The sequence below is a fragment of the Neovison vison genome, chromosome 10 (genome assembly GCF_020171115.1).
Source record: "Neovison vison isolate M4711 chromosome 10, ASM_NN_V1, whole genome shotgun sequence".
In the NCBI taxonomy this organism is placed as follows: domain Eukaryota; kingdom Metazoa; phylum Chordata; class Mammalia; order Carnivora; family Mustelidae; genus Neogale; species Neogale vison.
In genome coordinates, this window is record NC_058100.1 from 38,056,981 (window position 1) to 38,074,771 (window position 17,791).

The 17,791-nt window shown below is 42.3% G+C and overlaps 1 protein-coding gene across 2 annotated transcripts in view; it reads right to left on the reverse strand.

Annotated features, from left to right (window-relative positions):
• Nucleotides 1-261: 261 nt before the first annotated feature.
• FH (fumarate hydratase) overlaps nucleotides 262-17,791 on the reverse strand; it is a 53,449-nt gene continuing 35,919 nt past the window's right edge. For both annotated transcript variants that reach the window (XM_044267020.1, XM_044267019.1), the window contains exons 3-10: nucleotides 17,311-17,421; nucleotides 15,210-15,386; nucleotides 12,592-12,774; nucleotides 9,435-9,600; nucleotides 7,911-8,114; nucleotides 6,301-6,428; nucleotides 4,062-4,215; nucleotides 262-651 (exon numbers count right to left, since the gene is read on the reverse strand). In XM_044267020.1, the coding sequence (XP_044122955.1) occupies nucleotides 509-651; nucleotides 4,062-4,215; nucleotides 6,301-6,428; nucleotides 7,911-8,114; nucleotides 9,435-9,600; nucleotides 12,592-12,774; nucleotides 15,210-15,386; nucleotides 17,311-17,421 (1,266 nt within the window). In that variant the 3' untranslated portion in view covers nucleotides 262-508. The remainder of the gene's footprint in view (nucleotides 652-4,061; nucleotides 4,216-6,300; nucleotides 6,429-7,910; nucleotides 8,115-9,434; nucleotides 9,601-12,591; nucleotides 12,775-15,209; nucleotides 15,387-17,310; nucleotides 17,422-17,791) is intronic.

Here is a 17,791-nt window from a genome sequence, read left to right on the forward strand (position 1 = left end):
TCTCTGCTCAGCAGGGAGCCTGCTTCCCTCTCTCTTTCTCTGCCTGCCTCTCCGTCTACTTGTGATTTCTCTCTGTCAAATAAATAAATAAAATCTTAAAAAAATAATAATAATAAATAAAGGGGAATTGAAAACAGCACCAGCCAACAAAATTAAAACTCTTTAAAAATTGGTATGGCTCTTTTATAAAAAATATAAACACACATACACAGAAATGAGATTTGACTATAATACAGTCAATTAACATAAAAGAAAAATGAGTCTATTTTTACTTTATACAATTTAATCACTTCATTTTACACTTTTCAAAATTCAAAATTTCAAAAATTTACACTTTTGGACCCAGCACATCCTAGGGTTTTATGTATCGACCAAGTTGTTCCGCTCCAGACATTCAAGTTCAGAATCCGTTTCCTTGCACATTCATCTATTTCTGTTTAAGAACAAATAAGGAGTCTTTTTCATTTCTTTTACTGAACATAATTATTTTTATTATAAATTTATTAAATCACTTTGGACCCAGCATGTCCTTAGGTTTCACCCATTCATCAAACTGCTCTGCGGTGAGAAAGCCAAGTTCAATAGCAGTCGCCTTTAAGGTGGATCCATTTTTGTGCGCCGTCTTCGCAATCTTTGCCGCCTTGTCATATCCTGAAGAAAAAAATAAAAAAGGCAATGTAGGAATGTGTACTGAAATCTGGTTTTCTAAAGCAAAAGGTAATCATTTACTGAACTGAGGCTACTGATCTCTTAAGTAACATTTTTAATCTTAAAAAATATTTAACAGAGGGGCGCCTGGGTGGCTCAGTGGGTTAAAGCCTCTGCCTTCAGCTCAGGTTGTGATCCCAGAGTCCTGGGATCGAGCCCCGCATCAGGCTCTCTGCTCAGCAGGGAGCCTGCTTCCTCTTCTCTACTCTGCCTGCCTCTCTGCCTACTTGTGATCTCTGTCTGTCAAATAAATAAATAAAACCTTAAAAAAAAATTTAACAGGGGCACCTGGATGACTCAGTCAGTTAAGCTTCCAAATCTTGATTTCAGTTTAGGTCATGATCTCAGTCATGAGATTGAGCCCCTTGATGGCTCTATATTCAGCATGGAGTCTGCTTAAGATTCTCTCTCTCGGGGCACCTGGGTGGCTCAGTGGGTTAAAGCCTCTGCCTTCGGCTCAGGTCATGGTCTCAGGGTCCTGGGATCAAGCCCCACATTGGGCTCTGTGCTCAGCGGAAGCCTGCTTCCTCCTCTCTCTCTGTCTGCCTCTCTGACTACTTGTAATCTCTGTCTGTCAAATTAATAAACAAAATCTTTAAAAAAAATAAAGTCCCTCTCCCCTTCTGCCTCTGCCCCAGTTTATGCTAAATAAATAAAATCTAAAAAAAAAAAAACTTAACAGTAATTATCCTCAGAGCTGTGACTTCTGATGTAGCCTAAACCCTTTACTTTTCATAAGTGAGATAGACTTAAACATACCTCACTTTCTGTAACAGATTTGTTTCTACGGGCAGTTGGCCACTTTAATCATCTTTGGGTTCCCCTGTGTAGCTCTCTGGCTAAACGCTAATGTACAATAATTTTTAAAGGATCAAAAACACATTAGCCAATCTCAATACTACACTGAGAACAACTCCTATTCTTCACAGGGGGAAGAACAAAAACACAATATAGCATCAAGACATGAAAACATACTTCTGAGTAGTAGACATACGTGTTTTTTCCAGAAACATGTTTAACTGGAAGCAAAGGTTCTACAAAAGCATAACCAGGTAAGCGTCGCAGTGCCCCCAGCAGACAGCAGCCCCGTGTAGGAGCTGTGGGCACTGGCTCTGAGGGGGGAAGGGGTGGGGCTGGGGAGGGATGCACCTGCCAGCTGCTTCCAACACACTTGCCAGTACTTTGACCTCTTCCCAACATCCCAAGGATACAGGGGCAAGTTTTAGCAGAAATCTATTCTCATACCAAACACCACCACCAAACATATCTGTTTGCCTAAGATATTTGCCTCTGGAATTAACAAAGGCAGGGACAGCTTTGTAAGTTGTCTTAACACAACTAAAAAAAAGGTCAGAAGGCAAAAACAAGAAAGAACATAAAGAGTGCCTAGCTCGCTCAGTCAGTTCAGCGTGTGCGTTTGGCTCAGGTCAGGATCCCCGGCTTCTCCACCTCCCTCTGCCCCTCCCCTCTGCTTGATCTCTCTCTCAAATAAATAAAATCATAAAGAAAAAAACAAACAAACAAAATGAAACCAACAAAGGAGGAAAAAACCCCCCAAAAACCCCCAGATCAGAGGACTATGGTCAAAGGGACAAAAGCCTTGAGGCAACACGATCGTCAAGCAGGCAAGACGTGACGTGTTGTTGGCATGGACCCATTAACCACCCATGAAACAAATTATGGGCAATTTCAGTATTCACCTGAACTGGCGAGGCTAAGCTTGTTGAAAAGGGCATTTACTGATCAGAGTAACTTTGAGAAAGAATTTTCATCAGATGGCCAGGGTCACCATTAGGTATTGTGTGGCCTTATACTAAGGACGTTAGAGTCTAAGTCTTAACGCTAACCATTCAGCTCCACTGTTCGGGTTCCACAAATCCCCATCCCCAGCCAGCGTGCTCCACGAGAACCCAGGTGCAGAGAACCCAGGACAAGCAGCTACAAGGTTCAGGCTGCAGCAGCAAGGTGCGGCTTGCCCATTTATCCTCCTATGGCCTTTGGCTCACAGAAATCTGATTCCAAGAAAGACAAATCAATCACTTGGCATTAGGAGTACTTGTAACTTAAGTGTTCTGAAGTACAGATGTGAGAGAACGTTTCTCACATAAGCCTTTGTGTTCCCCTGTGTAGCTCTCTGATTGAATGTGAAAGTACAATAATTTTTAAAGGATCAAAATATTATTATCAATCTCAATTCTACACCCCAGAACAGGCTATATTGCATGTCACAGCTACATACATACATGATATATACAGATATATATCCTATAAATATTTGAAACAGTCAAATGAGCTCTAACTTTATAAAACAGAAATTACAGCTTGATGTGAAGCCAATAGCAGAAAATCTGCCTTGAAAGTTCAGCATTATAAGAGTATTTTAAACGGCAACCATATCGTGCCAATGACTGTATCATAACAGTATAAAATAGAAAATCGAAGAATATGTTAACAACCTCAGCTCATCAGTAAGAAGGTGGGAAAAGGCTTTCAAGGCACCGTAACAATGCAGCGAGCACCTCCAAACCTACGGGCTGAAACTGTGTGTTTGGTAAGGACCACTCTGGTCAGCCCCCAGTCTAAGCAGGTATGTTTGAATTTACACAATAAAATATTTATAGTTCTGGAAAAGGCTTGCAATGTAAGACTCATGGTTTTAAATATAGTACTTACATTTTCCTCCTTTCCCTACAAGCAATGAGTACTACTCTTTTTCTTCTGTCCTTATTGGTAACTCCCCATTTCTGAACTGAATCAAAGAACAAAACCCAAGTGTAGTAGAGCAGCTAGAGAAGGCAGAAAAATGAGCTCATCCCACACTGCTAACCGGCCAGTGCCACCTAGTGACGCTACCCGGTGAGGAGAGCTTTCCCAGGTAGAATGTGCAGAACATTCAGCCTTTCCATACCACTGAGATCTTGTGTAAGTTTGAACTGCTGAGTTTACCACATTTCAAATGAAACGAAACTTCACTGACAGCATATTAATATATAACAGTGTCTTTCAACCCAGTTGCAAATAAATTGTGAGATTTTACTAAACAATGCCCGAAAGGAATTTGTCCACCTTGATCCAACAATCTCTTAAAAATATTTTAGCTTTTTGGGGTGCCTGGGTGGCTCAGTGGGTTAACACCTCTGCCTTCGGCTCAGGTCATGATCTCAGGGTTCTGGGATCGAGTCCCGCATGGGGCTCTCTGCTCAGTAGGGAGCCAGCTTCCTCCTCTCTCTCTCTCTGCTTGCCTCTCTGCCTACTTGTGATCTCTCTCTGTCAAATAAATAAACTCTTAAAATATATATATATTTTAGCTTTTTAATTTTGTAGTCGAAAATGGCATAATTCCCAAACCTTACCTATATGAGGATTAAGAGCTGTCACCAACATCAGAGATTCATTCATCAGCTTGTTGATCCTCTCTGTGTTGGCCTGGATTCCCACGACGCAGTTTTCGGTGAAGGAAACAGCCGCGTCCCCCAGCAGCCGGGCTGAGTGTAACACGTTTTTGATCTGGGACAGGAGGGGTGAAGTGGAGAGGGAGAGAGAGAAAGAGGGGTTTAATGAGCCTAACTTTTGTGTCCAATAATATATATTATGCGCTGGTTCCTAAATGAATATGTATTTTGATAAACATGGAGCACTCCTGTGGTGTGTAAAGCACCATCCCCCAGAAACAAATGTGAAAGAAATTATGAAGCTTTGAGGACACAGAAAGCTCAAAGACGTAAAAGCCATAAACACAAACAACTGGAACCCAAGACCTGTAGTGTGAAAGAACACTGAGTGGTATAATATGTTGGCACGAAGAGAAAATTCAGTTGCAGGAATCGGTTGAAGTCCTATTTGATGGAAGGGACTTAGATAACCAGAGATGGAAAAAGAATCTTCTAGAAGAGAAGTAAAAATGCAGAGGTTAGAAAGTTCAGCCTGTCTGAGGCAGTCAGTGCAGAGAGGGATTCCCAGGTCTTAATGGCCATCATGTTATTAATGCTTAACAAAACAAATATTCCCCAGACCCTTTAAAATAAACTTTCACACAGTATTTAAAATGAACATAAAATCAGTTAGTTTGCTTTAGAGGTTTTTTTCCCTTTTTTGTAACATTTCCAACACATATAAAGATATATCTGCAACCTACTCTTTTTTGGGTCTAAAAACTCAGGGTCTGAAAAGTACAGTCCCCAAAATGGACTCCAGTAGAAGGCTCAGAACTTCAAAGTTTGATTTGGCACTAATGATTTTAATATGAGGCAAATGTTGGGGCGCCTGGGTAGCTCAATCAGTTAAGTGTCTGCCTTTGGATCAGGTCATGATCCCAGAGTCCTGGGATCGAGCCCCACATTGGGTTCCCTGATCAGCAGAGAGCCTGCTTCTCCCTCTCCGTCTACTCGATCCCCTACTTGTGCTCGCTCTCTATCTCAAAGAAATAAAATTTTAAAAAAATGTATAAGGCAATGTTGATTGCCTTGATGGATTTTCTATAAAAGACAAAAAATAGATTTTTTTTTTAAACAAAAAGATTAGCAAGACATTTGTTGCACATCTATATTGCCAGACAGCCGGTATTTCCTGTTTGGAATCTGCCATGCAAGCGAAGGCTTAGATGTCTGAGTTCTGCTTTGGCTGGGCTTGTATTTTTCATTAGATTGTACATTTCACGAGGGCAAAAAAAAATGTCTTGCTTATTGTTCTATCACTAGTACCCAATATGGTGCCCGATATAGATTTGAAAAATGCACTGAATAAATATTCTTAATATTTGTCATTTGCCTGTCTTTCTCAAATTAAAACCAGACTTTACACCAGATGCAAACTGGTAATAAGCTTCCACTGTATTTTATATACAACACTTTACACAAATAAAGCACTCCAAAGGATGGCGGTTCCATCATCTGAAGCTGAGGAAAGTGGACGAAAGCTAAAGATGACGCACCCTGCTGCATCTTCATGAAGAGGAAGATAAAGAACAGATTTTAGATGCACAAATGTTTTCCAGGTATGTGGAAAAGGGAAAACCGATGAAGGAAAGCCAGAGGAGGACAGGGAAGAACATGGGAGGAGGGTGCTGAGGAAGCCAAGGAGAAGTGTTTCAAGGTCAAGGTCAGATGTCACCAAGTCTACAGGCCTGCGTGAGTTCCAAATGGCCAGAAGAATTCGAGGACCAGTCGGGGGCAGGAACCGGGAGCAGTGAATTTGCCTTAAAGCGAATGCGGGTTATCCTACTAAGACGATGGAGTTTGAGGGAAGCGGCAGCAATGTGAGCAGGAGACAGGGTTGAGAGACGGGTCAAGGAGACCCGACTTATTTCTAGCCACTGGCATCTCCCCCACTGGGTGAGGGACAAGGAAGAAACCCACACCCTATTTCCAGACTTTTTCTTCTTATTAAATAAAGTAAATCATCAAATTACTTGAGCTAAAAGTCCCCTAATCAAATATCCAGGCTGAATCTTCTAATACTAACAAATGCTTGACTTCCAATTGCTACTTACATCATCCCAGTACCTAACGTGAAATCCTAGAAAACTTTATGAAAGATAACACAAGACAATTAGCCTTCAGTCAAAAAACATTAAAAACTCAACCTCGAACTTACCATCATGGGCTTGAAAACATTCAACTCAAAATGTCCATTGCTGCCTCCGACTGTGACGGCGACGTGATTGCCCATGACCTGGGCGGCAACCATGGTCAGCGCCTCACACTGGGTAGGGTTCACCTTGCCTTCAAAAGAGCCACCAAGGAAAGATTCCACGTCAAACGTGCTCATGGTGTCGAGTGCCAGTTAAGATTACGTATCATGTCAACTGATCAAGAAAAGGAGGAAATCTAACTTCGTTAAATAAAGCAAGTGCCCCGTCATCAGGGCTGATACAATGAAACCAAGCAAGAGAGAGGGATGGGTGGCCCCAAACCGTGACCCATTGGCTCAGGGGCTCCTGAATAATGAGTACCCACATAGGGAATGTGGCCCTCCCCATTTCCATGGCTTTCGTTCACTGTAGAACACTGGAGCTAGGCACTTAACTCCCCGCGGGGAGTGACGCAGCCCCTGGCCTGTAGAACCTGGAGGCCAGGGGGAGAGAGCTGGCAATTACAGCACATGAGGGGTAACCACAGAGAAGCGGGCTGCAATGGGAACACTCATAAAATAGCACCGGGCTGACATTCAAAAGACTTCTCAGAGGAAGCAGACATGAAGCAGAAATTCTCCTACTCATCCTAAGTCTCCAGAGCCCCATCACCCTGGAAGCACCCCTCTGATGAGCTCAAGTCTAAACCAGACACCGCAGATGCCTCCGACCAGTACAAGGCGACACACCGGAAAGGTTACTTCCTTATCTGTGAATCTGGGCTTCTCTTTTCTAGGCAATCACTTTGAATTTGCCGTCAACTAAACTCACATCATTTTTCAACGTAAACTATGCTAAAACCTCATCTCTTCTCGTTCTATACACGTGCACCGATTTCAAAGAACCTATAGTCAGGTCTTTCTTTCTCACTATTAAAAGTCACCTTGTCAGCTTTAGTTGAACCTACAGAGGACTTTCCATATGAATGTTGATCCTGTCACCCGGTGTGCTGCTGTTTCCTTATCTGCTGACGTGAGCCACTCGTACCCCCTGCCTTCGCCCTTGGTCACCAGTGAAGTAGTGAAGGGGCAGAACCCCTCAGCCTCCCGTCTGAAGTCAACTCATTAGTGTCACTCCAGCGTCACTGTTCACCCACTACATTCATCTAACAACGCTACCCACATGTCCCCACGGTACTCAGTGACTGTCACAGGAGTCTGTAAATGACTCGCTAGTGCCTGTGTCACTTCCCTTACCTGACGGGCCAAAACCCAAAGCAAAAAATGAACAGGCAGTTGGAAGAATTTGTTTCTATTCAACCCATGCTGATCACTTTAACAGCTGGTTTCAGAGTTCTTCTGGCTTTGGATTATGAAAGACAGAACTTACATATTCGCTCATGTAGGAACCAAAATACACGTGCTAACTCATTCTCTCTTCCTGTATTGCTGGGTGGTGCTCCCAACTCGGATCACGGGGGGCCCGCACACATTCTGAAACGAGTGTGCAACACACGTCCCTATCCGTGTTTGGGATCAAACTGATGCTCAACACACGGAGACGCGCTCTGTTTATGAGGATGCCCGGGTTCTTGCCCAGCTGCTGTGCTCAGATTTACCAGCTAGGTCATTACCTGGCATGATACTGCTTCCTGGTTCATTTTCAGGCAAGATCAGCTCTCCCAGACCTGAGCGGGGACCAGAACCCAGAAAGCGAATATCGTTGGCGATCTTCATCAGACTGCAGGCGCTGGTGTTCATGGCTCCACTGAGTTCAACCAAAGCATCGTGGGCGGCCAGAGCTTCAAATTTATTTGGAGCAGTGACAAAAGGCAAGCCTGAAGAAAAAAATATATATATCTATGAGTTAACAGGTAGAATTAAGGGACGCTTGGGTGGCGCAGTTGGTTGGATGACTGCCTCCGGCTCAGGGCGTGGTCCTGGAGTCCTGGGATCGAGTCCCACATCAGGCTCCCAGCTCCATGGGGAGTCTGCTTCGCTCTCTGACCTTCTCCTCGCTCATGCTCTCTCTCACTGTCTCTCTCTCTCAAATAAATAAAAAAAAAAAAAAAAAAAAAAAAAAAAACAGGTAGAATTAAATGGTTTTCTTTCTAATATCCACAAGTTAAACAGAAAGTTCCAGGACACGAAAAGCAAACACAGAAGAAAAATTTTACTTCAAGAAAAAATGATTATCTTCTGATTCAAGTTTTGTCTAGGTTTAAGTCTTGAACAAGCAGGAAATATCTGGAGATACTAGTGTGTTTAAAGGATAGAGAAACAAGGACAATAAAAGAAATGCACTGAAAGAAAAACACTATTCTTCTGCGAACATGTGTATGATGCCTACTTCTGAGTAAGGAGGAAAAGGAGCTAAAGTTCACTTTATTCCACACTCTTTTACTTGTACAATTGTTCCCCATCTTAGGCTGTCCTAGTGCCTCCTTTAGCCGGGACCCTGCAGACCCCCTGAGATGGCAGGGGGGCAAAAGGAGTTAGAATTTCCACTCACTGTCGCCTGTGTTCAAATTTTAAAGATCACATATTCTAATTCCTATAATACAGTTCTTCTCAATTAAAACTTGACTGAAAAACCAATCTCTACTAGAGACCATCTAATTATGTCTGCCCTTTCAGCCAGTAACATCTATCTCTTCAGAAGAGTCTTCTGGAGATGACAACTCGGCTGTAATAATAGTTATTATCGAGAACACAGCACTCTCTCTACTAAAGGAAAAACAAGATTCAAAAAGGTCATTAACTCAAAGAAATGTCCCAGTATGATACAAGGAAAAAAGAAACTAAGCCTGTCAGTATCTCAACATATCTACCATTGAAAGCACTGTGTCTCAACCATCTGCTGATTTTGCCTGCTTTGAAAAGGGTATTTGAAACAGCTTTAAAGGGAAAATGACTGAGCATCACGATGACAGTAAACAAGCCAGCACTGACGGATTTAATTGCACACCGTATGAATCATAGATGGGAACCATGAGAGGCAGAAGGATGAATACTGTTACTTCTGAAACAGACATAAAACACGTTTGATGGGAAAATATTATTTTTTAGCTTTAAAGTCACAAGAATTCAAAGCAGAAACACCTAGAAAATATAGACCAGTGTAACGAAGAGGAGTCAGAATTCATATTCCCGCTGACCTGTGAGCGCGGCCACTTTGGCCGCCACCTTCTCTGCAAAGCCGATTCTAGTATTCAAGCCGGTGCCCACGGCGGTGCCTCCAGCCGCGAGCTCGTAGACCCTTGGCATGGCGGCTTTTATTCTCGCCATCGCGTATTTCACTTGTTGAACATAACCACTGAATTCCTGGAAAGAGAAGGAAATTAAGGAGAGAACATGTGATTTCTTAACAGCTTACAAGTGACTCTGTGTTGAACAGAAGTTCTTTTAAATATGTTTCAGGTACTAAATTATGAGCTTCCAGGTGGCATGTGTACCATTTTAATTCATACAATGATCAAAGGACAAGGAAGAATGAGGATTTATAAACCTATAAGGTGGGATGACACCACAGAGGGGAACATGCAGCCTGGTTAACTATCTTCTTTTAACAGAAAGCAAAGAAAAACAACACAGGAAATAAGCTTTATTTTTTAAAGATTTTATTTATTTCTGCAAAAGAGAGAGCAAGAGATAGGGAGAGACTGAGCAGGAGCGGAGGGGAGGGGCAGAGGGACAAGCAGACTCCCCACGGAGCAGGGAGCCAGCCCTACATGGGACTCGATCTCAGCACCCTGAGATCATGGCCGAACTGAGGGCAGACATTTAACCGACTGAGCCACCCAGGCACCCAGGAAACAAGCTTTAAGAAAGAATTACTTTAGTACATTAAATTATTAGTCTGTTTCAGGTGATTTTTTTCTTGTTATTGTATCCCAGACAACTTCAAGAAAGAAAGAAAAAAAAAAAAAAACCAAAAAACCCTGAATCGTCTCTCCAGACAAGTACAAACAGACATTTTCTTCACACAATTTCAGCTTAAAAACCTAACAGAGAACAGGAGGCTGAACAGCTCTCTGAAGAGCACAAGCAGGTAACAGGCCACAGTAAGACTAGAGCTTCCGGATGCCAAGTTAATTCTGCTATTACTGTCACAGGGTTCCCAGAAAGACATTCTACAAAAGGTAGCCACAGAATGTATTGTCTGAACAGGACAGGGCCCCTTTTAAGAATTATGCTGAAATAATTTTAAGAATTATGTGGGGTGGGGCACCTGGGTGGCTCAGTGGGTTAAAGCCTCTGCCTTTGGCTCAGGTCACGATCTCAGGGTCCTGGGATCGAGCCCCACCATCAGGCTCCTGCTCAGCAGGGAGTCAGCTTCTCCCTCTCTCTCTGCCTGCCTCTCTGCCTACTTGTCATCTCTCTCTGTCAAATAAATAAATAAAATCTTTAGGAAAAAAAAAAAAAAAGAATTATGCAGGGACAAAAGGCATAAGCCAGAACTCAACCAAGCAAGCTAGACTATACGGTTACACTAAAGCTCTTTTCCCTGCTTAAAAACATGGAAAAACCATGAACAGTTCTGATTAGCATGAGGATATCTCACTGTTTTAAAGAAAACATTTTAGAAGCTGTAACCCCTTTCAGGTAGACCAGATCCATCCAACCTAACGTCACTAATACATAACCGGCCGGGTGCACTGAAGGAGTTTCTTTTTACTGGGGAAAACCTGCATAAACTCAAAAGGCAATTCCAATCGAAGCAAGTGTAGGTGCTCCGGTAAGGTGAAGGCCACCAGAAAACTGTTGCTGACGTACCAGGGAGAAGGATGATTTTACCCAGGAGGCTGTCCTGGCCCCAAGAGACATTAGCTCCGTGGTTTTCCACCATGTGACACACACAACAAGGAAAACGTTAGAAACCAGAGGGACACTGCTCCTCTGCAGAAACCATGCCAGGCACTAAGACGTGCTGCAAAGAGAAGAGGCTTCAGGGACAACAGAAGGTAGGAGCTCCCTTCTCTCGCAGCACGTGTATTCCGATGAATCATTTTGTTTTCCTCGTCCCTTCCGTATTGAAATTAAGCTAAGCAGTCAAGCTTCCTGCGGTGTTCATCTGAACAAAACTACAAATGAGCCTTTTCAAGTAAGCAGCCCCCTCCCCTCGCCATCACCTGATACCGCATCTGAGCAACTCACCGTTCCCAAACCACGGGAGAGTTTTACCATCAAAAACTATTGCCTGGGAGCGCCTGGGTGGCTCAGTGGGTTAAAGTCTCTGCCTTCGGCTCAGGTCATGATCCTGGGGTCCTGGGATCAAGTCCCGCATCGGGCTCTCTGCTCAGCAGGGAACCGGCCTCCCCCTCTCTCTCTGCCTGCCTTTCTGCCTACTTGTGATCTCTGTCTGTCAAGTAAATAAATAAAATCCTAAAAAAACAAACAAACAAGCAAAAAACAAAAACACCATCGCCTGATCCCCTTTGTGTCCTTCGTGGTGCGTGCTACTAGACATGCTCTGAGGCACTGATCAAGAAACAAAAACACTTTCTGGTATTTGGGGGAAGAGAGTAATACCCCTTCCCCATACGGCCCAAAACAATCTTACAGGTAGACAGGCCTTGCTTAATCAATTTAAAAGTAATTTTTATAGAGCCTACTCTGTACAGTAAGAGACAAAGGGAGACAGGATAATGGTCCTGGGACGATGAAGGCGGCGGTGACCGCTAACGCCAGTATGTCCTTATTACTACGTGTCGGCATGCTTCTACACCCTTCACGCGAACCGATGAGAACCTCACAACTGGGCTAGGGTACAGCTGTTATTTTCCTCATTTTAAAGCTCAAAAAACTGAGGAGCAGAAAAGCTCACTAATTTTCCCAGGGTCCCACGGTTTGTACGTAGCACAGCTAAGCTCTCAACCCGAGCCGACTGCCGAGAGACTGGCTCACTGTCCTCACGCTGTGCTCTTCCCCTGAGAAGCTGTCAGTAAAACTACTGATGGGGTTAATGCAGAAAAATCTCTGCCACTGAACTGTTATAACCTGGCCTTTTATTTTTTATTTTATTTTTTAAAGAGTTTACTTATTGATTTGACAGAGAGAGACAGACAGTGAGAGGGAAGACAAACGGGGGGGTGGGATGGGAGAGGGAGAAGCAGACTCTCCGCTGGGCAGAGAGCCCGACGTGGGACTCGATCCCAGGACTCCAGGATCATGACCTGAGCCAAAGGCAGACGTTTAACGACTGAGCCACCCAGGCGCCCCTAACGTGGCCTTTTAAACAAGTACGATTTAGAGGGTAATATGCTGGCCATTTGTACCAATCCCCAAACCGAATCAACAGCCGCACTCATCTACCTGCCCGAGGGTGAGAGGAACGGCATCCTGCGTGTGAGTACGCCCAATTTTGATGATCTGGGCAAACTCTTTAGATTTGGCATGGAGAGCATCGTGTAGCTTCTGGAGTCCCGGCAGGAGCACGTTGTGGACCTCTATGGCGGCGGCAATGTGCATTGCTGTGGGAAATGTGTCATTTGAGCTCTGTTGGAAAATTTACAAAAATGGTAAAATGTTACATCAGAAGCAACAAAAAACACTTGAATGTCTCCATTAAAAACATCACTAAATGATTACACGAAACTCATGTCTTTAGTGCTTATGACGCTGACTTGCAGCAAGACACAGCTCACTTAAGGTCTGAGAGCGGCAGTCGGGCTGGACTGGATCATATATGCCACCTACTCGTCCGTGCTGTTAGGACACCTGCTAGTAAATGGCAGCAAACAGGAAGGACAATTAACAAGTGCATGTAAGGATATCTTGCAGTTACCGATAGTCTTTTAATAAACTTGAGCAAAATTCTTGTGAGGTAGTTCATCACTTTAAAAAAACGGAAACTCAAGCTCTCAAAGAAATGGCGTGACTTGCCAAAACAGTTAGGAACTGGCAGAACTGGGACCGAACCAGGAAGTCCACACTCCACACTCTATTTTCAACTGGAAACCCTATACTTTTAAATTATTATGCTACTTTAAAAAAAAATGTTATTTTTATAGGTTTTTACTGTGGAAAATATCAAACCATTTCCAAGAGCAGAATGAACGGTACAAGGAACATTCACGGTGTACACCGATCTCACTTGCCATACAGCGCCCCTGACTCATACACACGCGATTACTCTCACTTGGATTTCAGACTTCAGTATACATAAAAGAGAAATTTATATATTTAAACACAAGTAATAAGTTTGGAAGATCCTTCATACGGTAACCTTGTATGAAAAAGCTTCCCCATTAATACTTTAAAATATATTAAATTACACCTAGCACCAGATCCTAATTTCTGAATATTTTCCAGTGAGATCCTCCAAGAGTTCCCTGGCAAAATGGGCACTGACGGGGCCCTGGGGCAGCGAAGCGACAGCATGATGAGCCTGGAGTATCTGGTAGAAGAAAGTAGAGAACTGCTTTAAAAAAAGAAAAAAGGAGCAGGGGGAAGAATAGGGATACAAAGGACACAGGAGCCAACGGAGAGGACTCCCAGAGCTAGAACAATCTGAGCAACAACATAAGTAATAACAGTATCAGATTAGAGCCCTAAGAGTAAAATAAAAATGCACAAATCCATGTTGATATACATAAACAGATACATAAGTGCGGAGGTAGAGAGAAGAGGACAAATCTTCTTTACGGAAAAGTTCCAATTAATACGAGCACAAGGAATGAGGGGAGCACGAAACCTTAGCGTCACCACTAAGACATAACAGTTGTAACTGCTATAGGCAAGATCCACTAGTGAACGATAAGCTTTGTGGACAAGTTTAAGGAGAAAGAGGGTATTTGCCCAGCATCAAAACTACTTATTAATTCTGTGTTGATTTTAGTACATGATCAAAAATTCCTTGATACGCCTCCCTTTAGAAAGTGAAGTTGAAGGGCAGTGCCCGAGCAGAGGCAGGCCTGCGTAGCTCACTTCTAACAGAGAACGGAAGGTGGAGAAGCCCAACAGCCTAAACAAGGGTTGAAGTTCACATCACCAGTCCCAAGTCCTGGTGCTATCATGTACCCCAGCCGTAATGCAGTAAGAGGAGCCCTTCCCTTCTGAACAGTTTTCCCAAAATCCAGAGTCTCCACCTGATCATAAGAAAGCATCAAACATATCCAAACCGAGGGATTCCACAAAATACGTGACCGCTACTTTCAAAAGTGTCAAAAGACAAGAGTCAGAGACTGGAGGAGACTAAGGGAACACAGCAACTAAGTGCAACATGTAATGTGGATTTTATCTTGGAAGAAAAAGATGTTGGAAGACGACTAGGGCCATCCTAGTAAAGTCTGTCTAGTTGAGGGTGCTGTATACCAATGTTAATTTCACAATGGAATAAACGTACCAGGGTGAAGAAAAATGCTTAAGGGAAGCTGGGAGAAGGGTATACAGGAACTATGTGTGAAGTACCTTTGTAATTCTTTTATAATTCTAAAATGATTTAAAAATAAAGCATTTTAAAAAAACAAAACAATATAAATAGACTTATATACTAAATTCAGGTTCCCCAATAGGGATTTTTATGAAATTTAAGACATAGACCCAGGATTTCTAAAAGAAATAAGAACATAACAAGAATTCTGGAACACTGAAAAGAAATAAAATAAAATGGAAAAATATACACTTCAAAGGAAAAAAAATGTGGTATATGGACTTTCTTCATCTGGATTGAACCTGAATTTTGAAAAGTAGCTTTAAAATATTTTATTTTTACTACTCAGACCTCTGTTGAAATAAGCCCTTTAAATTGTGAGTTGTTAAAATAAAATCAAAAGAAAATGCCAAACACACAAACAAAAAACGTATCAGTCCTTTCCACTAAAGAATGTAAGCCAAATGAACCTTCCTTGTCAAAAAGCTAATTCCTGTTTTACAGGCATAATCTCAGGCATTCTTTTCAATTTATAACAAAGAAAAGATCATATACTGACCTGGCTTTTATTAACGTGATCATTGGGATGTACGGGTTTCTTGCTACCAAGTTCACCTCCTAGCATTTCAATTGCTCTATTGCTAATGACTTCATTTACATTCATATTTGTCTGGGTTCCAGATCCAGTCTGCCACACCACAAGAGGAAAATGATCATTTAATTTACCTTCGGCTACCTGCAGGAAAAAAAGGTTTAAAAAATGGATTTTTAAAAATAAGAAGTATTCGCTATCCCTTTAGCTCTTGTGATCAGCTATGATTAAGGAGTCGCCTATCAAGTGCCGTTCTAAAGATGCTCACTTCTCTCATCTGCTAACTGATTTACGGATGGTGCCACACAGCTCGCGCTTGTCCCGCGACTCCAGGCTTCCGCAGCAGCCCATGCTCCAACCACTGCTGCTCTACAAAGTGAAAGGTTATCTACTCTGAAAGATACAATTGCACGGATTGCAGGTGAAGACTGAATCAAAGCCATCTTTCTTCTACATCTCCAACGGCCTCCTCTAATAATAGCCAGACAGGGCCACCCGTTAAGGCTGGCACACCTTAGACACGTTTCCTGTGGTGCTCAGTGGGAATGTCCTATAGAAGTTATAGCTGGACTCAGCATGAAAATGAACGAGTCACTTGAAAGTGAGTTTGCTGACAGCTACTTCACTGCACAGACATCCGACATGTAGCAACTGCCAAGAGTAGAGACAAGCACAGCCCAGATTTGTCCGTTTCTGTCATATAATTTTATGTGTTAGTTTTTTAATTAAAAAGCTTTCTCAGAGAGTAGGTGCTGAACTTCGTCTTCTAGACGTCTTCTAGAATGACTTTTAGCTTAAAAAAAAACAGTACACACCTTAGAAAATTATTACCTTAAACAATTGGTCTCTTTTAAAATACAACTTTTTTTCCTAGTTATATAATAGACGTTCAGTGTGGAACATTTTGAGAAGTGAGAAAAGTGTAACTTACGACAGCGCTGCCCCTCAGAAATGGTAACTCTTGGCATTTTGGCTTCTCCCTTTAGGCTTGCCCCAAGCAATGGGTGTGCAAACATGCACAATGGAAAACACATGTTCTCTGTTCATATTTTCCAAACACAAATAGGATCATAAAATACATTTTGCTACCTCCCCGACCCATACTTCCTATATAGTGGGCTCCATCATAGGACATTCTTTTTTTTTTTTTTTTAATATTTTATTTATTTATTTGACAGAGAGAGAGCACAAGTAAGCAGAGCAGCTGGCAGAGGGAGAAGGAGAAGCACGCTCTCTGCTCAGCAGGGAGCTGGATGCGGGCTTAATCCCAGGATGCTGGGATCATGACCTGAGCAGAAGGCAGCCGCTTAACCGACTGAGCCACCCAGGCGCCCCTATCATAGGACATTCCTAAGACAGTAATTTTCTATGGCTCTATTATAGAGTTTATGTAAGCATCTGTTATGGTCGGGTACAGTCTAATTTGGTATTACCGTAAATAGTACTACAATGAAAAACATTGTAAATATACGTTTTTAACCATTATCTCTGATTACTTCCTTAAGATTACAAAAGTGGATTAGTAAAATTACATTCTCCATACATATCATCAGGTAACTGACTAGTTTTAAAAGGAACCATTTATACTTAATAAATAAAATGTAGTAGAAGTTTAACCATGTCTCTTCAGGTTTTCTTCAAACTGTGAAGAGAATGAAAAATAAAAGGTATGGGGTGCTTGAGTGGCACAGTTGGTTAAGCGTCTGACTCTCAGATTCAGCTCAGATCATGATCTCAAGGTTGTAAGATCGAGCCCTGCATGGGGTTCAGTGAGGAATCGACTTGAGATTCTCTCTCCTTCTGCCCCTCCCCAACTCTCTCTAAAATAAAGTCTTTAAAAATTACAAAAAAAAAAAAATTTAAAAAAGGTACAGCATCATCCCAAAACTTTTGCCACAATATTTTAAGCACCACACTAATATCCTCACTGAACAAGCTGCTGTCACCCTACCTTGAAATTCATTAACTCGGGAATTCAGCGCCCCTTTTCCCTGCCACAGCCTGACATCATCTAGCAGAGATGCGGGTCTGATGCCACTAAGTAAACAGCACACTTGTCACCTCCTACCTCATCTGCTGCCTTCATGATGGCCTCGGCAATCTTGGAATCAAGACCATAATCCTGGTTTACTTCAGCAGCTGCTCGCTTCAAAATGCCAAAGGCTTTAATAACTGGGATCTAAAATTAATCAGAAAAATATCTCAAAATTGCAGGTTTCATTAAGCATATAAATTTAAGATTATTCTTTTATGCAAGTGCAGAACCTACGTAAAACACTAAAGTAAGTAATGTTACAGTAACACTAAGATTACAGAGAGGTATGTAATGAACCAAGATTCATCGCGTATTTGTTTAGGGAACCAGACAAAAGCAAATAGGTTGACTCTTTAATACATGTGTGTGTCTGACCACACCCCCCCCAAACACACAATGCACCTCTTTTTTATGAGAGATTAAAACATACATGTGTTTATTTCATACACATAAACACTAATGGCACTCAGTCATTTCACCAGCAAGTACCATTTTTCCTCACTGGATCTCATGC